A 24,597-nucleotide genomic window follows, 5' to 3' on the forward strand; every position below is an offset into this window, starting at 1 on the left:
CTCATTGGGGAGGCAGTTCGCCCTATCTGAAATAGATTACATGTCAAACATGGCTGTCCTATGAGCACCTAATGAAGCCCTTATGAAGCCCTTGCGAACGGCCTGGCCTCATGCCGGCAGCCAGATCTTTCTCCACAGAGGGAGGGCTAAAACTGTTCACCGCGATGTTACGTGGTGTTTTTGTGTAACCTCGGTGTCGTTGCTGCCACCCCGCTAACCCCCTATTTAAGCAATAAGATCTCTCTCATCGATCAAGCCCTCGACCAGCGCGAACCGGGAGCACGTGTGGACGCTGCACACGCCTGGACTCAAACTTGACCTCTGGATTTCCTTGGTGGCTGACCGGGTGTCCGCTCCCCTCCCTCCGCCTCCTCCCCAAACTCAATTTCCTTTGTCCAGCTCCGGTACCCCATGTAACATTAACAAGCAGAGGAAAGGAGTGGGGGTCGATAGCTGTTTTAGTGGTGCGTGTGTTCTCTGTGCCTGGCCTCAGTGGAGTGTTCCCAGGAAGACAGTGAGCAGGAATCCACCACACACACTGCCTCGGGCGCTCTGGAAGAGAGTCTAAACAAGACCGTCCCAGCGGGACACACACACACAAACACACACTCACACGCTACACACACACTGCCCCGCGGCTGCAAACGACCTACTACCCACCTCACACACTGCTGCCTTGATGATATCATTTGTTAATTTGGACAACACAAAAAAAAAAGCAATTATCAACACTGGGGCTAATAAATGCATATTTCCGTATAATGTTTCACCAATCAGATCAGAGTTGATTTCCCCACCGTTTATTTGTTGTTCTATCCATCCTGCAGCTTCTTTCTGATTCTAGCAGCGTGAGCAGCTCATCCTTTTATAGTACTGTGTGTGTGTGTGTGTGTGTGTGTTTCGCCTACATCTGTGTGTCAGCACTGTTTATTCTTATTCCTTGTCCGCGTCTTCAGAAATCCTATTCCGTGTGTTTCCCTAAAGGGGCAGGAAGCCCGAGGAAGTGCTGCTTTTTCCTCTGTCTTTTTCTGACTGACAAATAAATGGTTCCAGAAAAGTAAGACAAAACGAGTCCATAATCAATACAGAGTCACACACACACACACACACACACACACACACACACACGCAGACACACACACGCAGACACACAAACGCAGACACACACACACACACGCAGACACACACGCAGACACACACACGCAGACACACACACGCAGACACACACACGCACACACACACACACACACACACGCGCAGACACACACACACACACGCACACACACGCACACACACACGCACACACACGCACACGCAGACACACACACACACGCGCAGACACACACACACACACGCGCAGACACACACACACACACACGCAGACACCCACACACACACGCAGACACCCACACACACACACGCAGACACCCACACGCACAAGCACAAGCACACACACACACACAACGCAGACACACACAGACAGACACACACGCACAAGCAGACACACACACGCACAAGCAGACACACACACGCACAAGCAGACACACACACGCACAAGCAGACACACACACGCACAAGCAGACACACACGCACAAGCAGACACACACGCACAAGCAGACACACACGCACAAGCAGACACACACACGCACAAGCAGACACACACACGCACAAGCAGACACGCACACGCACACACGCACACGCAGACACACACACGCACACGCAGACACACACACGCGCAGACAGACACACACACACGACGCGCACACACACACACACGCGCACACACACGCAGACAGACGCACACACGCAGACAGACACGCGCAGACAGACACGCGCAGACAGACACGCGCAGACAGACACACACGCAGACAGACACACACGCAGACAGACACACACGCAGACAGACACACACGCAGACAGACACACACGCAGACAGACACACACGCGCAGACAGACACACACGCGCAGACAGACACACACGCAGACAGACACACGCAGACAGACACACACGCGCAGACAGACACACACGCGCAGACAGACACACACGCGCAGACAGACACACACACGCAGACAGACACTCACACGCAGACAGACACTCACACGCAGACAGACACTCACACGCAGACAGACACTCACGCAGACAGACACACACGCAGACAGACACACACGCAGACAGACACACACGCAGACAGACACACACGCGCAGACAGACACACACGCGCAGACAGACACACACACGCGCAGACAGACACACACGCGCAGACAGACACACACACGCAGACAGACACACACGCGCAGACAGACACACACACGCAGACAGACACTCACACGCAGACAGACACACACACGCAGACAGACACACACACGCAGACAGACACTCACGCAGACAGACACTCACGCAGACAGACACTCACGCAGACAGACACTCACGCAGACAGACACTCACGCAGACAGACACTCACGCAGACAGACACACACACAGACACACACTCACACACATGCACTCACACACACACACACGCAGACACACACGCAGACAGACACACACGCAGACAGACACACACTCACGCAGACAGACACACACTCACGCAGACAGACACACACGCAGACAGACACTCACGCAGACAGACACACAGACACGCACACACACACACACACACACACGCAGACAGACATGCACTCACACACACACATGCAGACAGACACGCACTCACACACACACACGCAGACAGACACGCACGCACACACACACACACACACGCAGACAGACACTCACGCAGACAGACACTCACGCAGACAGACACACACGCAGACAGACACACACAGACACGCACTCACACACATGCACACACACACACACACACGCAGACACACACGCAGACAGACACACACGCAGACAGACACACACGCAGACAGACACACACTCACGCAGACAGACACACACGCAGACAGACACTCACGCAGACAGACACACAGACACGCACACACACTCACACACACACAGACATGCACTCACACATGCAGACAGACATGCACTCACACACACACACATGCAGACAGACACGCACTCACACACACACACACACACGCAGACAGACACACACGCAGACAGACACACACTCACGCAGACAGACACACACACACACACACACACACACACACACACACACACACACACACACACACACACACACACACACACACACACACACACACACACACACACACGCACTCACACACACACACGCAGACAGACATGCACTCACACACACACATGCAGACACACACGCACACACACACACGCAGACAGACACACACGCAGACAGACACTCACGCAGACAGACACTCACGCAGACAGACACTCACGCAGACAGACACACACGCAGACAGACACACACAGACACGCACTCACACACATGCACACACACACACACGCAGACACACACGCAGACAGACACACACGCAGACAGACACACACGCAGACAGACACACACTCACGCAGACAGACACTCACGCAGACAGACACACAGACACACGCAGACAGACATGCACTCACACACACACACACGCAGACAGACATGCACTCACACACACACACACGCAGACAGACACGCACTCACACACACACATGCAGACAGACACGCACTCACACACACACACACGCAGACAGACACACACAGACACGCACACACACGCACTCACACACACACACGAAGACAGACACGCACACACACACACGCAGACACGCACGCACACACACACGTGCGCGCGCACACACGCACTCACACACACACAAGCAGACACGCACACAGAAACGCACACAGACACGCACACAGACACGCACACAGACACACACTCACGTACACGCAGCAATCTAATCCTGGAAGACAGACACACACACAGACAGACACACGCAGACAGACACACACAGACACGCACGACACACACACGCACTCACACACACACGAAGACAGACACGCACACACACACACACACACACACGCACGCACGCACACACACACGCAGACAGACACGCACGCACACACACACGCGCGCGCAGACACGCACTCTCACACACACAAGCAGACACGCACACAGACAGACACACGCAGACAGACACACACAAGACAGACACACACACACACACACACACACACACACACACACACACACACACACACGCAGACAGACATGCACTCACACACACACATGCAGACAGACATGCACTCACACACACACATGCAGACAGACACGCACTCACACACACGCAGACAGACACTCACGCAGACAGACACTCACGCAGACAGACACACACGCAGACAGACACACACGCAGACAGACACACACAGACACGCACTCACACACATGCACTCACACACACACACACGCAGACACACACGCAGACAGACACACACGCAGACAGACACACACGCAGACAGACACACACGCAGACAGACACACACTCACGCAGACAGACACACACGCAGACAGACACACACGCAGACAGACACACACACACGCACACACACACGCAGACAGACATGCACTCACACACACACATGCAGACAGACATGCACTCACACACACACACATGCAGACAGACACGCACTCACACACACGCAGACAGACACACACAGACAGACACACACGCAGACAGCACTCACACACACACACACGCAGACACACACGCAGACAGACACACACGCAGACAGACACACACTCACGCAGACAGACACACACGCAGACAGACACTCACGCAGACAGACACACACACACACAGACACACACACACACACACACACACACACACACACACACACACACACACACACACACGCAGACAGACATGCACTCACACACACACATGCAGACAGACATGCACTCACACACACACATGCAGACAGACACGCACTCACACACACACATGCAGACAGACACGCACTCACACACACACACACACACACACGCAGACAGACACTCACGCAGACAGACACTCACGCAGACAGACACACACGCAGACAGACACACACGCAGACAGACACACACGCAGACAGACACGCACACACACACACACACACACACACACACACAGACACACACGCAGACAGACACACACGCAGACAGACACACACGCAGACAGACACACACGCAGACAGACACACACGCAGACAGACACACACGCAGACAGACACACACGCAGACAGACACACACTCACGCAGACAGACACACACTCACGCAGACAGACACACTCACGCAGACAGACACACACGCAGACAGACACACACGCAGACAGACACACACTCACGCAGACAGACACTCACGCAGACAGACACACAGACACGCACACACACACACGCAGACAGACATGCACTCACACACACACACGCAGACAGACATGCACTCACACACACACATGCAGACAGACACGCACTCACACGCAGACAGACACGCACTCACACACACACACACACGCAGACAGACACACACAGACACGCACGCACGCACACACACGCACTCACACACACACACACGACAGACAGACAGACACACACACACACACACACGCAGACAGACACGCACACACACGTGCGCGCGCAGACACGCACTCACACACACACACAAGCAGACACGCACACAGAAACGCACACAGACACGCACACAGACACACACACAGACACACACTCACGTACACGCAGCAATCTAATCCTGGAAGACAGACACACACACAGACAGACACACGCAGACAGACACACACAGACACGCACGCACACACACGCACTCACACACACGAAGACAGACACGCAGACACACACACACACACACACGCACGCACACACACACACGCAGACAGACACGCACGCACACACACACGCGCGCAGCAGACACGCACACACACACACAAGCAGACACGCACACAGACAGACACACGCAGACAGACACACACGCAGACAGACACACACACACACACACACACACACACACACACACACACACACACACACACACACACACACACACACACACACACACACACACACGCAGACAGACATGCACTCACACACACACATGCAGACAGACATGCACTCACACACACACATGCAGACAGACACGCACTCACACACACACACACACACGCAGACAGACACTCACGCAGACAGACACTCACGCAGACAGACACACACGCAGACAGACACACACGCAGACAGACACACACAGACACGCACTCACACACATGCACTCACACACACACACACACGCAGACAGACACACACGCAGACAGACACACACGCAGACAGACACACACGCAGACAGACACACACTCACGCAGACAGACACACACGCAGACAGACACTCACGCAGACAGACACACAGACACGCAGACACACACACACACACGCAGACAGACATGCACTCACACACACACATGCAGACAGACATGCACTCACACACATGCAGACAGACACGCACTCACACACACACACGCAGACAGACAGACACACACAGACACGCACGCACGCACACACACGCACTCACACACACACACGAAGACAGACACGCACACACACACACGCAGACAGACACGCACGCACACACACACGCGCGCGCAGACACGCACTCACACACACACAAGCAGACACGCACACAGACACGCACACAGACACGCACACAGACACGCACACAGACACGCACACAGACACGCACACAGACACGCACACAGACACGCACTCACGTACACGCAGCAATCTAATCCTGGAAGACAGACACACACACACACACACAGACAGACACACGCAGACAGACACACACAGACACGCACGCACACACACGCACTCACACACACGAAGACAGACACGCACACACACACGCAGACAGACACGCACGCACACACACACGCAGACAGACACGCACGCACGCACACACACACACACGCGCGCGCGCGCGCAGACACGCACTCACACACACACAAGCAGACACGCACACAGACACGCACACAGACACGCACACAGACACACACACAGACACACACACAGACACACACTCACGTACACGCAGCAATCTAATCCTGGAAGAAGAAAAAACTATAAACTCCAAACACACACGTTTAATATGCAAATACACACTGAGCATGGTGTTCCATTGTTCATAAAGAAGCAGGAGAGTGGTGGGGGGGGACCCTGTGATGAGAGATTCACCGCAGCACTGTTAAGATAGGGAATACGACCACAAAAATAATGTTTTCTCCCCTTCTGATCAATTTTTAATTTGGCCTGTGCAGGCGAGCTCTTCCCGGGTCTGGGCTGGTAATAATTGGGTTTTATTGACAGCTGCTGTCCCGCGGGAGGCTATTTAAAAGAGGTTTAACCCCAGAGCAAGTCTCAGCCTCTGCTGCCTTTGATGGCGTCAAGTGCATTGATTTTTACTGCAGGAAACGCTGCACATTCCACCTGGAGATATGGGTCCCATGCAGGGCCTCAATTACAAGGCCAGCTCAGACCAACCCATCTTCTGACCCCTTCACGCAGGGCACAGCACACTCCTTCGATGCTACCCTGCCGGAACCCCCGAGAGCCTCGATAACCCAACCCCTAAACACACACCACACACATGCCCTTCTTGTACATGCATACATACATCATAACCTAACCCCCAAAGACCAGCTTCCACCATGATCACCAGATGAGAGGAAAAAACGCCCTAAGATTTACACACAAGCAACGTACACTGCTATGTAATGCAGAGAGCAGTCAGAGAACACACACACACACACACACAGGAGAGCTCAGGGCTAGGGGGGTAAAATGAGGGGAATTGAGGAGAAAACGGGGAGGAGGGAGAGTAGAAGGAGAGGGCGAGGGCGAGCTGCTGGTATACAGTATCACAAAGCGACGAAGTCGAGAAGCAAATTTGGAAAAAGACATCAATCCAGCAAAAACAAAAACAGCCAAAAAAAAGAGCAACATGACAGAAATGAAACAAGATTCCTGTGTTTGAGTTCAGCCCGCTTCCCTGCCCCCTTTCAGCCTCCCATTGAAATTCTGGGCAGATACAAACCCCAAGGCTTTTGACACACTTTTGAAAACACCACACCCCCTCTTTCTTTCCAGCAAGTCTCCAGTGCCGAGCCTAACTGACTAGAAAGAGCAAGGAGGGGGCGGGGTGGGAGGAGGGTGTATAGATCCTGTTTTTTATTAAATACTTTATTTTCAATGAAATGCAGTTGCTTGTTTTTTTCGGGGGGGGGGGGGTTAAAGGCTTTTTCCTTTCTTACTCTGCGTGCGTGTGTGGAGCAGGAGTGAGGGGTTGACTTAAGGGGGTTGCTGGGTGTGGGGGGTGCACTGCAGGGAGAAAGGGGGGTGTCGTGATTGGGACCAGGGGGGGGGTTTAGAGGTAGGGGTCAAAGATACATTCAAAACCAATCAGAAAAAAAACAGATATGTTAAAAATATGGATTGGGAGAGGGAATGTGTAGGGATTAAAAAAGTAAGAAAAAAGAGGTGCATGGTTGAGGCTACAGCAGAGTTCCCATATGTATTGCTGCTGTCAAATGCTCGTTTTCCCTCACTCCTGCGCTCCAAACACCACTGGGCGAGGGCAGCTTCCAACCCCAGCCAGGTCACCTGTGACAAGTCAGTATTCAACGCCCATCCATGTCTGAGGACGTCGGGAGACAACGTGGAAACTGGCCACTAGGGGCAACAGTGAGCGCTATCACCTTCAAATTGGTAATCCAGTGATAGGAAGTTGTTTTTGAGATCTTTTGTTTTGAGTGTATCCCAAATCTGAACCCGAACCAGATTTCTGAGTTTATGTCTGAAGTTTACATACACCTAGGATGGAGTCATTAAAACTCGTTTTTCAACCACTCCGCACATTTCTTGTTAACTAATTATAGTTTTGGCAAGTTGGTTAGGACATCTACTTTGTGCATGACACAAGTAATTTTTCCAACAATTGTTTACAGACAGATTATTTCATTTAGAATTCACTGTATCACAATTCCAGTGGGTCAGATGTTTACATACACAAAGTTGACTGTGCCTTTAAAAAGCTTTAAATTCCAGAAAATGTCATGGCTTTAGAAGCTTCTGAATTTTCATCATTTGAGTCAATTGGAGGTGTACCTGTGGATGTATTTCAAGGCCTACCTTCAAACTCAGTGCCTCTTTGCTTGACATCACAGGAAAATCAAAAGAAATCAGCCAAGTCTGGTTCATCCTTGGGAGCAATTTCCAAATGCATGAAAGTACCACGTTCAGCTGTACTAACAATAGTACGCAGGTATAAACACCATGGGACCACGCAGCCATCATACCACTCAGGAAGGAGATGCATTCTGTCTCCTAGAGATGAACCTACTTTGGTGCGAAAAGTGCAAATCAATCCCAGAACAACAGCAAAGGACCTTGTGAAGATGCTGGAGGAAACAGGTACAAAAGTATCTATATCCACAGTAAAACGAGTCCTATATCAACATAACCTGAAAGGCTGCTCAGCAAGGAAGAAGCCACTGCTCAAAAACTGTCATAAAAAACTACGGTTTGCAAGTACAAAGATGTACTTTTTTGTTTGGCCATAATGACCATAGTTATGTTTGGAGGAAAAAGGGGGAGGCTTGCAAACCGAAGAACACCATCCCAACCGAGGAGCACGGGGCTGGCAGCATCATACTCTGGGGGTGCTTTGCTGCAGGAGTGACTGGTTCACTTCACAAAATAGACGGCATAATGAGGATGGAAAAGTGTGTGGATATATTGAAGCAACATCTCAAGACATCAGTCAGTTGTGGAAAAATGGCTTAAGGACAACAAAGTCAAGGTATTGGAGTGGCCATCACAAAGCCCTGACCTCAATCCTATAGAACATTTGTGGGCAGAACTGAAAAAGCGTATGCGAACAAGGAGGCCTACAAACCTGACTCAGTTACACCAGCTCTGTCATGAGGAATGGGACAAAATTCACCCAACTTATTGTGGGAAGCTTTTAATGGCTATGCTACCAAATACTAATTGAGTGTATGTAAACTTCTGACCCTCTGGGAATGTGATGAAGGAAATAAAAGCTGAAATAAATCATTCTCTCTTCCCACTATTCTGACATTTCACATTCATAACTATTATTAAGTTAACGGTCTAAAATGTTCTAAATGCTCTGCAGTTGTGCATTTGGTTTAGGTTCTTGCAAAACCAAGCTTCTCTTGCTAAAAGCAGAGAAACCTCTCCTGGATCAAGAGCCTTGCGGTCTTATATTTGTTTGTGCGTGTAACTGGGAGTAGCAGTTTTGAGTTACTTGTGTAAATTTGCGAGCCGGAATGTCTGTCCTGCAAAAAGTTTCTATCAGACACAACATGTATAAAATGTTCGCTATGCGCTCATTAGCATTTAGCTAGCATTCCCTATGGGATTTAACATGTACTTGTTGTCATTGCTAACCTTCAGATTACAGATGCTCAGTGGGGTTTGAAATTGCGGCCCTTGTGTTCAGTGCCGGTATTACCGAATACCCTAGTATGAGACAAGGTTGGTATGAAGGTATGGCAATCTGGATACCGCCAAAGCCTAGTTTGTGTGTACATGTGGGCGTGCGTTTGCCTAGTTGCATGTTATCCTGAATATTGCAGACAGTATGTGACAGCATTTCCTATCGCTCCCCTTCAACCATGAATGACAGTGTTTGTGTACTGCACCAATCCACTCACAATCCCAGGTGACTACTAGAACCCAGCACTGCTAAACACATCCTGCCCACATCCTCTTCTCTCTTCCTCTATTCTTTCTTTCCCCTTTCCCTCTCTTTTACCACTGGTCGGTTGTCCTCTTTTCTACCTTCCTTCCTTCCTTTCCCTTGCTCTCCCTCTTTCTCTATCAAAATGCAGCCTTGACAGGGCCAGAAGGTAATGATACAGCTGCCATGACGCAACAAGCAGACCTGTCCACTGTCAAGAATTGAAATCATGAAGGAATAAGCTGTCATTAAGAGGGCCTCTCCCTGCAGTGGAGCTGTCAGCCCGGCTGCCTCCCTCCACCCCTCTTCTCCTCTCCTGCCTCCCAACTCTGCCTGTGCTGCCACTGGGGCCCGCGCTGGAGTGGGCTCCCCTCGCCTGTCACTTTACAGCCAGGCTCTGGGAATAGCGCCATTTCCACACCATCCGCAACGACTGTGCCGAGTGTGAGGGAGAGTGGTGTGAGTGGTGAAGTGTGTGTGTGTGTGTTCGTGCACGTTCTGTGTGTGTTTGTATGGATACATGTGTCTCTGTGTGTGAGTATGGATACATGCGCCTGTGTGTGTGTGTGTGTAGCATAGTGTATTCACACATACAATATCTTAGTAGTCATAAACGGCAAGGTATAGCTGTCATATATAGCTGGTATAGCTGTCATAACTGGGCGTCGATTGTTTTGAAACCACACACTCAGGCATTGCTTATTTAATTGTCATAGTCTTGGCGACAGTGTGATAGCTTGTCATAGACGTAGGTACAGCATACTTGTTATCCATAGTGGACGCTAGGGCTAGTCGTTTTCACTGTGGCTACTGATATAGCCTAAAGGTTGGCGTCACAGAAATAAGTATGTTTTGAGTAAGGCAGGTCTGATGGTGAGAGCCAGGGAGGGTTGCCCTCAGATTCACCCCTGATGGGGGAGAGGCACATGCCCGGTCAAGGGGGGCGTCTGGGGTCTGATTAACCAGCGCAAACTCCTTTTCCCACAATCCACGGCTTTGCCAGAACTGATCCCATTGGACAGGAGAGCGGGGGCTAAGTGTGGCTTCAAAGGAGGACAGAGAGGAATGAAAAGTGGGGGTTTTCTACCGCTGACATATACATGGTGTGAATTCCCCCCTCTGCCCGGCGATATGGCTGCTCGTGCGTGGGTGCATCCGTGTGTGTGTATATGTGTGTGTGTTGTATGGCTAAACGGCTCTCATTGTCTCCATTAGAACACACTGGCAATGACTGCGGACCGCACGGTTCCTCTGCATCTCGTGGTAGTACACACAGGGGGTAACGCATGGAGTCGGGTGGGGTGAATGAATTGTATCCACGGAATGGCCTTTGTTAGAAAACAGTATAACAGTTTATTATAGCAGAGCACCATTCTGGAATGGTTACCACATAAGGAGAGGGAGCACCTATATCAGTCCCGCCTACACTTTAGCCTCCTCAGACAGTACACAGTGCGCCGTTCAATATCCTGGACACGACAGCTCTCTGTGGCTGTACAGCTCTCCAAGAGAGGAGTCTTCCGGACAGGAAAGGGGAGAAAATGAGAGAAGAGTGGAGGACATGATGAATCTGCAGCGGGAGGTTCCACTTGATCTCCTGGTCGGCCATGTGTTAATCAGCGCACCTGAGATGAGAGGCGGAGATAAACGTCTCCTCGTAGAGCCGGGCTAGAGCTACCACTCGGGTCGTCAGAGAGGGAACTGTCGGTCTGCCTCGCTTCCGCTTTTCCTAACCACGTAACCAGAGTTTTTCCCTGGTCTGGTCATAACTCCTGGCTTCCCTCCTAAGACCTTTGCAATCTCAGAGGCCTCACAATTGGGTCAGTTGCGCATTTTCCCTACTAATGGATAAGGTTGTGATTGGGAGAGGAGGAACTGATCCTAGATCTGTACCTAGGGGGGAATTTCACTAGGAAGCGCCAACAGCAGTGGCTAATAGGTATCCAGCCACATCCCAGTGTAAAGCCAGAGTGGAAGGACTTCCTGTAAATGCCATGATGACCATGTGTCAAAGGCGTAAGGATTACGGCTCCTTGTTTTATCATGATGAATGGACACGGGCTACACTCACAGCGGTCTCTATATCTCGCCTGTCACTTTGCGTCTGAGGAACGCAACTCTCCGGGAAAATGTAATAATAACCAGTCGTACTGTAACACACACGTCTGCTCCAGTCGCGCTGGCAAATAAACCTGGTCGTCTGCGCAAGTCTTTATGACATTTAGAAGGCGGGAGAGAGGGAGAAAGCAGGGATCTCCCCTAAGTCAATTTGAACGGTGGGACGATTAAATTAGGCAGGTAGCTTAGGCCAGGTTGACAAATGAGCGCTGTGATGAGGGGGGAAATAAGAGTGTGGAGAGCCGGGGCTTCCGGGCACACTGACGCAGTCCTGCCGTACACAAGGGCACGGAGAGAAGAAATGAGAATCTAAATTACACTTCACACAACATCGGCATCACAGCTCGCGCTAAAACTTCACCTGGGTTTACACATTATGGATGAAAAATCTGTGGAGGAATGTGGCTGCCCTAAAATAGGGGTTTTCATTGGAGAGAGCCCGAACAAAAAACAATAGAATACCTCTCAGAGAAGGAAGTGAAAGGAGATACTCGAGGTGGTCTCAAAGCTTCCCCAGTCCCTTAGGCCTCGTTGACTCCTAAAGGCCTTTCTTCACTACCTCACATCACTACCATTATTTACAACAACATACTGCTTCCACCCCCCCCACCCCAAACCTTGGGTATCTCTAGGGTACATGCTCATGAAGCAGGGCACGGCCCAGGATGCCTTCCAAGGGTCTTCGAGAGAGCGAGCGAGCGAGAGCGAGAGCGAGCGAGAGCGAGAGCGAGAGCGAGAGAGTGTGTGTTTGTGTGTGCCGTGTTGAGGGGGGAGCCACGCTGATCAGGGAGCACGGTGATGTGAAGCTGCTGCAGACCTGAGGGCTGACCTGCAGCTAAGACTCCACACAGACAGACAGGCAGACAGAGAGAGACAGAGAGAGAGAGAGAGAGAATCACAGCCTATAACACTGAACTGCAGCGCCACACGGGAATACAAAGAGAGAGAGAGATGGGGGGGGTTGAACAAGATGCATGTACAGAAATAGGCTACAGGCCTGCATACTCTCACAATAACTCGTTTAGAAATTGACTTAACACAAATCAAACTGAAACCAAGAAATATATACACCACAGAAACAACACAGAATCATATGGTCAATGTCCCTTACACACACACACACACACACACACTGCAGCCTAGACTCATCTAAAAAGCCCCGGCCAAGCTACAGCCCTAACCAACCAGGCTACCATAGGTCACAAGGCCACACCCAGGTCTGCCATTGACGAAGACAAACAAGACCCATACCTAAACACAATCTGCAGAGCCCACCCCATGGTTACCCCATGGTAACCCCATCCACCCCTACCAACCTAACACCTCTGTATCCCTGGCAGGTTAACCCCCCCCCCCGCCCCCCACAGTGTCACCCAGGTGGGCGGCGCCCCTACCTCCTGGGCGCGGGTGATGAAGGGGATCTGTGTTCCTGAGTCAAGGTCTTGGTTGATGATGAGGCGTCGTGCCCACTGGCCGGCCCGGACCACCCCGCAACCCTGGATGAGCACCAGCAGCTTGGCAGGGTTGGACATGGCATCAGCACTCAGGTAGATGAAGCTCCTGGGCTCCTCCACTGTGGCATCCACCTGGTCACATGACACAGTATCATCCTTTCATTAGTGCTGCAATTTTAACAAATATGTCATCAAATTCATTTTCTGAAGTACAGTACTCGGGAAGGCCCTGCTAGCATGTTGTAGTAACGAATAAGTCCAGTGCGTGTGTCCTCAACTGCCCTTGGATGGACGAGGTCCCCAGCGTGCCTAGAGGAATCTCTGAGGAGACACGCACTGTCCATAAAAACCATGGGTGGCAGCTGCAGGAACTTAATCCAAGCAGACAAAGAAAAAGGGGAGGGGGAGAAATCTCAGCCTTTCTTCTCTTTCTTTCTCTTGTTCCCTCCTTCTATACTTGGCCCTGGTTAATCTGCTTAAAATCTGCGGTCACAAGTTCAACTCGAGGCAGGTGGACGGACCCACCACTACCACACACCCACGGAACAGTGCGATACTCCGGCGGAATAATGAGATAAATAGGGCAGGCAGAGTGTAAAAGTGTACAGGTGTAATAAAAAACTGGGTTAGCGCGGTGATTTATAGGTTGTTAGCGCCGTCAACGGCTCCTCCCTGCGCCAGAACAACAGAGGTCGTAAACATTCACTATGAACAGGGAGAGAGAAATGCTAAGAGGAAAAGGACCAATCTTCCTCAGAAACGAAGAGCAACGGAGGGGGGTCAAGCCTGTGTTGAATGTTGGGATGAGCAGAGAGCTAGAATGCTAGAATGATCCAGTAAACAGGGAATCAAGTCCCTTTTGAGAGCATTTGTATGCAAAACAGATTAAGCAACAGCTTTTCCTGACTCGGGAGACGACGTGTCACAAATACAGTTTGTTTGTTGAGGAGACACTTTTGGACAAAGAGAGGGAAATCAAAAGGCGTATTTCCTTCTCATCCGATCCTAGTTTTTTTCCGCGGGACACTCAACATCATAATCATTCTCGGAAGCCGACGCATTTACGTCAACTTTCACGTTTAATATCCCCTATAATCTTTAAAGGCCTGAAAGCCTCTGGGTTTTTTTGTTCACTCGCAAATACTTACCGGCACGATTTCCTTTGTCAGGTTGCACTTTGTCTCCAGCAGTTGGTAAACATAACGAGTGATAATCTGAAAAAAATAAAAAATAATCATCTTTATTCGCAACGAACACAACAACGGCACAGTTTTGCGGTACACACCTCATGTTGATGTCACTTCCAAATCCATGTACAGCAACACATTAAGAACAGCATGCAGCTTGAGTGAGGAATCATGTACTTTTACTTGGTTCGTGTACACAGTGTATAGTCAGTGTATTCGGCCCCTAGACAGACAGGCACTACTGTATGTGTGAGCTAATTGAAAGTTTTAGTTTATTTTATTTTTTTGCAGGGACAGTGCACATTAATCGTTTCAGTAAAAGTGCCGGTTTTAGTGTGTTCGGAGTTGGACGAGCCGCGATCTTGGAGCTCAGAGCAGTCCCGGTATAGAGGGAATGGAAGCCAAGGGAGGAAATCTGTGACACAAGCACCGAGCTGATGCAAGACATGTTTATCCTCCCAGCCACAGCACCGAGGAACTTGTATACAGTGCAATTTCAACCCCAGGACAACGGTTTCATGGTTCAATGACATCAACAACTTTCTTTCTTTTTTAACCCCGTCTCCTCCCCTTTCTCTCTCTCTCTCTCCCTCCCGTTCGGACTCCTCGGGCAGCTGAAAACACAAGGGCTTTTGTGGCGTCGTTTGGTTTGGAAGCGTTTGAGAGAGGGATGAGGGAGGGGGAGAGGAAAAACCTTTCTGCCGGTCGTGTTTTGGCGTGTTTGTAGCGGATGATGATGATGATGATGTCTCAGCTGTGGGGGTTTGTGGGGTATTACTGGGGGTGTTTATCAGACGTGCCCAGCCTGGCATGGAGGTGCAGGAATGTGGTCGAGTGGCCCAATCCGGGTGGGCGAGGACAAGGGGCGTGTGGTGTGGCATTGTGTTGGTGAGGTCTGTGGCGCCTGGGGGACGTCTGCTGTGACCACAGGAACAGCTGGACAGGTCAGAGTCAGGTCCCTCCCTGTCCTCTGTGTTTGTGTTCGCTTTAGCCGGACTCCCTGGAGCCGCGCAGGAGACCAAGGGGCGCCGTGGAGGCAGAGTGTGTCAGGTCTGAGCCCTGAGACAGACAGAAGACCAAGGGGCTGGGAGGGAGAGATGGGGCACCGTGGAGGCAGAGCGTGTCAGGTCTGAGCCCTGAGACAGACATAAGACCAAGGGGCTGGGAGGGAGAGATGGGGCGCCGTGGAGGCAGAGCGTGTCAGGTCTGAGCCCTGAGACAGACAGGAGACCAAGGGGCTGGGAGGGAGAGATGAGGTGCCGTGGAGGCAGAGCGTGTCAGGTCTGAGCCCTGAGACACACAGAAGACCAAGGGGCTGGGAGGGAGAGATGGGGTGCCGTGGAGGCAGAGCGTGTCAGGTCTGAGCCCTGAGACAGACAGGAGACCAAGGGGCTGGGAGGGAGAGATGAGGTGCCGTGGAGGCAGAGCGTGTCAGGTCTGAGCCCTGAGACACACAGAAGACCAAGGGGCTGGGAGGGAGAGATGAGGTGCCGTGGAGGCAGAGCGTGTCAGGTCTGAGCCCTGAGACAGACAGGAGACCAAGGGGCTGGGAGGGAGAGATGAGGTGCCGTGGAGGCAGAGCATGTCAGGTCTGAGCCCTGAGACACACAGAAGACCAAGGGGCTGGGAGGGAGAGATGAGGTGCCGTGGAGGCAGAGCGTGTCAGGTCTGAGCCCTGAGACACACAGAAGACCAAGGGGCTGGGAGGGAGAGATGGGGCGCCGTGGAGGCAGAGCATGTCAGGTCTGAGCCCTGAGACACACAGAAGACCAAGGGGCTGGGAGGGAGAGATGGGGTGCCGTGGAGGCAGAGCGTGTCAGGTCTGAGCCCTGAGACAGACAGGAGACCAAGGGGCTGGGAGGGAGAGATGAGGTGCCGTGGAGGCAGAGCGTGTCAGGTCTGAGCCCTGAGACAGACAGGAGACCAAGGGGCTGGGAGGGAGAGATGGGGCACCGTGGAGGCAGAGCGTGTCAGGTCTGAGCCCTGAGACAGACAGAAGACCAAGGGGCTGGGAGGGAGAGATGGGGCACCGTGGAAGTTCAGCATTCAAAGCCCACAGTCTCATCGAAGCAAAGTCAGAGGGAAAAGGCTAAAACCAATCATTATAACCACATGCTCTTTTAAAGCCTAAAGAAAGTCATCGCTGACCTGATTATGTGTCTAAAGAAACACATTATGGACAAATGATGCCGTGAGATACGATTAGGAGGGATTAGCCAATCGCAGGCCTGGCGGACAGGCCAAATGAGAGGACAGATTTGACCATTTGACCCGCTAGATGAGGAACGCTCCGAACGCTAAGAGATATAGCTGTGGCTAACATCAGCTAATTCACTGAATGTCAGGCTCCCCGATGAAGACTAAAATTATTGCGAGGCTCAATATGCAAGTTTTTAATGGCATCAATAACCCAAGCAGGAAATTTCATTTGTGCTACATTATTTGTTCAGTGCCTCAGGTGGCCTGAAAACCATCTGATGTGGAAAAAGAGAAGGAATGGGGGAGGTGGGGGAAGTGGACTGGGAGCGTGTGTGTGTGTGTGTGTGTGTGTGTGTGTGTGTGCACGCCTATGTAGGCAGCGCGTGCATGAAGCATTAGTGTAGATGTGCTGTTTCGCGTGTGTCCGTCCGCCGGTACACAGAGGTCTTTGTTCAGGTTGACAGACAGGCCCAGGGTCAGGATACAGGGGCTTGCTGATTGGAGTCAGATGAGGAAGCACAGCTCTGAGATCAGTATCACTCCAGGCCCGGATGAACGAGAGAGGGAGTCCACACACAAGCCCAAAATAACAAACCCCACAGAGGACTTTTTAATTTATTTTACCCTTATTTATTATTTTACAAGGTAAGATGACTGAGAACACATTCTCATTTACAGCAATGACCTGGGGAATAGTTACAGGAGAGAGGAGGGGAGATGAATGAGCCAATTGGGACCAGGGGATGATTAGGTGACCATGATGGTCTGAGTGACAGCTTCGGAATTTAGTCAGGACACCGGGGTTAACACCCCTACTCTTACGATAAGTGCCATGGGACCTTTAGTGGCCACAGAGTGTCAGGACACCCGTTTAACGTCCCATCCGAAAGATGGCTCTCGACACAGGGCAACGTCCCTTATTACTGCCCTGGGGTATTTGGAATATTGTTTTGGAGACCGTCCAACACCACTTCCAGCAGCATCTGGTCTCCCATCCAGGGACCGACCAGTAACCATCTTGCTTTGCTTCAGAGGCAAGCCAGCAGAGGGATGCAGGGTAGTATGCTGCTGGCAACATGGTCAACTTAGATGACATGGTTACAGAGTCAAAATATCATATGCTGATGGGAGCTGTTAACCAACCACCACACACACACTACAAGAAACGTCACTACGTCACTAAAATGGCTACCATCACCGCGTGGGCCTCAGCCATCTCTCTCTGCAGCCGATCAGCGGCATAAGCTACAGCACTTTGTCACATCATTAACACAGTGTTATTAGTCTTATAATGAAAGGCCTGGCCCTGCAGGTAGTGGAGGAGTGCTAAGTGGTTCTGTCTCTCTCTCTCCCTGGAGCTATGTCTGTCTGGGGCTGGTGCTGCTGAGGTTGATTGTGATAGTGGGGGTGCACTCAACACTGACGGGGATTGGGGACATTTGGCTGATGCCCCCCCCAAAAAACAGCCCAACTGTCAAATTTAGACATGCTGCCGGTATTACTTAAACTACTCACCGTGGCAAAAATGACAGCGTGGCCAAGTGTGGCGAGGAAGATGAGGAGGAAGACGCATCTACCCCTGACCCCGTTGAACCTGGGACATCAGTTGGATGGTGTCTCCACATGTCTCTGAGAGCAGCGTAGCGGTCACCACCTCCACATCAAGGTCTCTACTCATTATCAAGGCCAGTCGTTTCTCAACAGACCCTTCCGTCTCCCTTTCTCTGGGGGCCTATGTGGTTTGTTTTAGGGGAAGTGCTGTGGTGACGTACCCCACGGTGCCCCAGGAACCAGGAGGAGAGGAAGGAAGGGTTTGCAGGAGGGATCAGTCTGTGGGGGGGGGTAATCCTAGGGAGCATGTGTGTGGCCGGTGCCAGCTCCCACTGCGGTAGACAGCTGAGATTGGAGGGAGGGAGGGTGAGTGGGTGACTGGCCTTGACCAAGCGCTTTTCACTGAGTGGGCGAGCGATAGGCACCTCTCCTACCCTCTTCTCTCTACTGCCCCCCCCCAGTTAAGGCCTTAATGAAGACCACTGTGTCGGTAAGTCGATCTGTTTGTAAACTAACCTGGTGGAAAAACCCTCTTCAAACTAACAGGGGAGGAGGGCCTTCCTCAGATCGAGAGGGATGAAAGAGAGAGAGAGGGGGGGGGTAGAATCCAGACCTCCCACATTGTGTAATGCTCTGATTACTCCAGTCATGCTTGGTCCAGCTGACCTCTTGAGGTGATAAGGAGATGATCCACCGGACATGGGGGTGGGGGGAGAGGAGGAGGGGATAGGTGGGAGAGGAGGGGGTGAGTGTTGCCCCAGACAAGGGAGGTGGGGGGAGAAGTGGGGATGAGGGTTACAAGTAGATAACGGGGGTGGGGGGGATAGGAGGGGGTGAGTGTTGCCCCGGACAAGGGAGGTGGGGGGAGAGGTGGAGGGGATGAGGAGGGGTGAGTGTTGCCCCGGACAAGGGAGGTGGGGGGAGAGGTGGGGATGAGGGTTACAACTAGGGTTACAAAGCAATCAGTAATTTGCCAAAATTTCCAGAATCTTCAGGAATTTTGGTAATTAACAGAAAATCTACAGCAATCTATCGTAATTTATACTTTTTGAAACAATTTTGAAACATTTTATTCATTTATTTTATCTGTGTCCATATTGTCCATACAGTTATAGTAGCTATACCATATGGTTCAATAGAAAATAGCTTAATTCATGAAAAAAAGCACCTAATCAACAATGGCATTATTACCTCTGCAGCTTGTCCAACTATTTACTTTTTTCACAACTGCCACCAACAGTTTGATGCCAGAATATTGACAACAAATACATACTAATAATGTGTACAAAAATATAAAGGACATTTCATGCAGAAACCCTGATATTAAACAGAACTGGTATTCACTAAATTGATGTTTTATATTTAGGATAATGTTTTACAGCTTTGTCATTCTCATTTTTATTTAAAAATCATCTAATTCAATAATTTCATATATTTTCCATGTGATGATGCCACACAGAGGGACAGAGATAATTACAGACTCCTGTGATCATCTGAAATACCCAAAAGGGCCACTAGATGTCTTGTGATGGGTTGCATAAAATCCTTGAAAGAAACCAACATTCTGGTAGTTTAATTGTAAACTTCTAAAGTTTCCAGTAAAATACCCTCCCTTTGCAGCCCTAGTTACAACTGACATGGGGGGGGGGGGTTACCCCAGGTCTGACCGTAGCTCAAAAGCCCAAACACAGACCACAAGAGCAGGCCTGCCCTGCTCTGTCCAGTGGTGGCTAGCAATGTGGACCTGAGGAATGGGAGAGTGCCCTATTGACTGAAACTGGCTGGTTTAAGTATCGCTCTACCGCCACACTTCACAAAAAGAGAGACAGACAGAGAGGGAACGACAGACAGACGGAGAAAGAGTGAGAGACACACACACACACACACACACACACACACGAGAGCAGGCGGGTCCGGAGCTCTCTCTAAAAGCCACTTATGCAGAGAGGAGGCACACGGCGACGATATCAAAGCTGTTTACATAATGAAAGTGAGGAGAGCTCGGCATGGTTACAGTGACAGGGCCCGGAAAAGAAACGCTTCTTCTTTACGGAAGAATAGAAAAAGATGAAGAAAATCCCCAAACAACAACAAAAAGACAAACGGCAGCAGTAAAGCAAAGCTACAGGAGAAGAGAGCAAAAGGAAGAATAGTGTTTATTTTAAGGGTTGGCTTGTCTAACATCAGGCTGAGATTTAAAATAGAGTCAATTGTTGTCTTACTTCAGCCCCCTCCCGCCTCGTCTTTTTATCAGTGGGGTATATGGAAGAACAAAGCTGATGCACTCCCAAAGCTATTCCCACAAGGTCCCTGTGTTGTGTCTGCCTGTATCTGGGGGAAGTTTGTCCTCCGGAGAGAGGGAGGGAGAGAGGGGGGTGTCTGCATGGAGGCTCATCTCACTTCCTCTCCCTCTCTCCCTCCTCTCAGGCTACGCACTGTGCCGCGCTGCACTCCTTAATGGCAGTCTAATGACCACCTCAGGTGTTACCTCAGAAGCCGGCCGAGGGATAATTCACTTTTAAAGTACGGCGCCGTGGCTGCCTGTGCTTAGGCTCTCCTCCCTTCCCCACCTACCCTCACTCCCTCCCTCTCAACCAGCCGCGCTGTGGGGTTCGAGGAGTGATGAGATGCGATAAATCAAGAGAGACAGCTGCCATTTTGCTCCTCTTTAGAGGGATCCTCTTAACTTCCAAAACAAAACGTCCGTGACTGATAGGAGTGTGTGGGCTCGCCGTTGCCATCGCACGCCCTGCTTCCCCATCTCGCTCACGGGTATACAGTAGAGCAGAGGCCTACCGCTTCCTCCCCAGGTGGGTGAAGGTGTCCGTTTCATCATTACACATCAGTTCTACACTCCTTTCAAAAGGTAACATGACCATACTCGTGACGATATAAAACACCAGATTGCGGATTAAATCAGCATGTACTGTTCATACGATCAATTCAACTGCATGTACAGCACACACAGGACCCACTGGTGTTAACTAGTAGCTTTGAGCTCGTCTTCGCAAAACTGGCTCTACTGTATAAAGGGCTGAGCCAACGATACACACGGCAGAGGGAGAGAGAGAGCGAAACACACAAAGAGAGAGAGATCTTCACAATACAGCCATCTGGCTGGGCCCAGGTTCATTAGAATATTGTGTGTGTGTGTGTGTGTGTGTGTCATTCCACAGATGCAGGGAGGTGGGGAGAAAAATCCTCATTTATTAACAGCTTAATTCAGCTCCATCTGGGCCTGGCATCATGCTTGTCATCTATCAGGGGGAACTATCACTTACAGCAACAATTACACTTTCACTGAGCCCTACAGGGCCCAGGTCACCCTATTTCTACACACACAGGCATGCAAGAACGCGCACCCAAACACACGCATAACCGCAAAGGTAATCCTGGAACACACACACACGCGAACAATAGCTTATGAAGAACTGCAGAAGTGTGCATGCATGCACGCACACACACACACTTGCTGAAATAGACAGACACAGCTCCAAGGGGTACTAGATAGCGTTCAATGATGCAGATCAAACAATGATCTCTCATTCGTGTGTGTGTGTGTGTTTGTGTAGCGGGTTCGGCTAAGACAATAGTGGGAAATATTAACACGGGGAGAACGTGGATCGGCTGACTGAGCACGAGGCAGGCGTTTCAATTTCCCCCGCAGCCCCCAGAGCCCCCCCACACACACACACAAACACACACACAGTAAGTTAATGCCTCCATCTCTCTCTCTGTTTTCCAGTCAATATCAACACCAGGACAGAACGGGTGAGGCTGAGGGGAAGGGGATCGCTCTGCTGGGCTTCAACTAGCTTCAGTTCACTATCAGGTTGTGGTTCACTCAACGGTCAAATAAAATACATCTCCTTTGAAACAACGATCAGCACTAAATGACGATGGGAATATAACTAGCATACCGTCCCCCGCCGTGCCTGTGTGTGCAGCGTAGCCTGGCGCTGCGTAGCGATGCTGCGTAGCGATGCTGCCTGGGTTCCTGTCGTACTAATGGAGACGTCAGAGCGGGGATGCTCTTGCCCCTGTTCCCTGGCCGATGGGGGCTTTTTCATGCATTAGGTTTAATCTGGCTGACAACATGCAGAGAAGACCAGGGCTTTGACACACGCCACTCACACAGATACCAGAACAAACAGCCTTTAATCGCTGTACAAGGTCTTATCCAAACAGGGAGAACAGATGTGACGCTTCTGCCGCTCACACACACACACGCGCACCCCCCCCACGTACCCACAGGGATCGACACAATAGCAGTTTATTCAACAAACAGCACCTTAAAATATTGGCTTCGTGAGGCTGGTATTCAGAGGTTTTCAAACAACTCAATTCAATATGCTAATTCACCACAAACTGGGACATCATGAAAACCCGTCCTTGCAGAGTACAGTGAAGGATTTGTGCACCTTGGAAAGATCTTCGCATTTAGCTGTAAAATATATAAATAAAATGAGAATAATTATTAAAATCTGGGCCCACAATGCAATGCCCCTGCATTCAACCCCAGCTGCGAATCTTTCCTCCATGCCGGCCATCGAGACATCGTCCGCCCATTCAGACGAGGCTGAAGTGCAAATTGGACATCTGGTGCTGTGATGCCTCTCATAATGTGGCCACCATTTCTTCCTAGCACTGCACTGTCATAGCTAGCTCTGCTCTGAAGACTGGCAGGGCCACCGAAGAGAGGGAGGGAGGGAGAGCGAGAGAGACAGAGGCAGAGAGAGACAGAGAGAGTGAGGGAGAGACACAGAGAGAGAGAGACAGAAAGAGAGAGATGATGCTAGCCCCCACCCATGCGGGTTGGGTGGGCGCTCTCTTGCTCATACACCCCCAACCCCAGGGACAGTCATGGAAGGGCATAGCATCTCCTTGCTTCCCTTTCCACCCCTGCACAATGCATATTGGGTAGTGCACCCACTCCAAGGCGATTGGTTGATCGAGGGCATGCATGCTTCAGGACGGCCATTGTTGTGAACGAGGGCTCTCAGCTGCCTGATTTTTTTGCGCTCACCTCTAAACCTTGAATTACCCAAGGCCTGATCACTCTCACACACACACACACACACAGGAGTCCTAACCAACAAAAGCCACGTAACTCTCTGTAACTCTACTCCAATATCTCGTTATCACCGCTAGCTTCACCATCGGCGAAGCCTTTACGTTCTCAATGAACGAGACGCCGCCTCTTTTAAACCACAGAATGTCAACACCCTATTAGCTCCATAACGAATTGACTAAACGTCTGGGCCTGTGCCTGATGTCTGAGTTCAGGAAGTTTAAATGACTGTTCTCGGGACTACTCCAAAATGTTTGCTTCCAGCGTTTCAGATGCTGGCGAGATACCAGCAGG

The 24,597-nt window shown here is 50.9% G+C and overlaps 1 protein-coding gene across 5 annotated transcripts in view; it reads right to left on the reverse strand.

Annotated features, from left to right (window-relative positions):
* LOC118357810 (cotranscriptional regulator FAM172A homolog) overlaps positions 1–24,597 on the reverse strand; it is a 230,206-nt gene that overhangs the window by 194,582 nt on the left and 11,027 nt on the right. For all 5 annotated transcript variants that reach the window (XM_052478524.1, XM_052478518.1, XM_052478523.1 and 2 more), the window contains exons 5-6: positions 15,444–15,509; positions 14,236–14,427 (exon numbers count right to left, since the gene is read on the reverse strand). In XM_052478524.1, coding sequence (XP_052334484.1) covers positions 14,236–14,427; positions 15,444–15,509 — 258 coding nt within the window. The remainder of the gene's footprint in view (positions 1–14,235; positions 14,428–15,443; positions 15,510–24,597) is intronic.

Source organism: Oncorhynchus keta, chromosome 25, assembly GCF_023373465.1.
Source record: "Oncorhynchus keta strain PuntledgeMale-10-30-2019 chromosome 25, Oket_V2, whole genome shotgun sequence".
Lineage (NCBI taxonomy): Eukaryota > Metazoa > Chordata > Actinopteri > Salmoniformes > Salmonidae > Oncorhynchus > Oncorhynchus keta.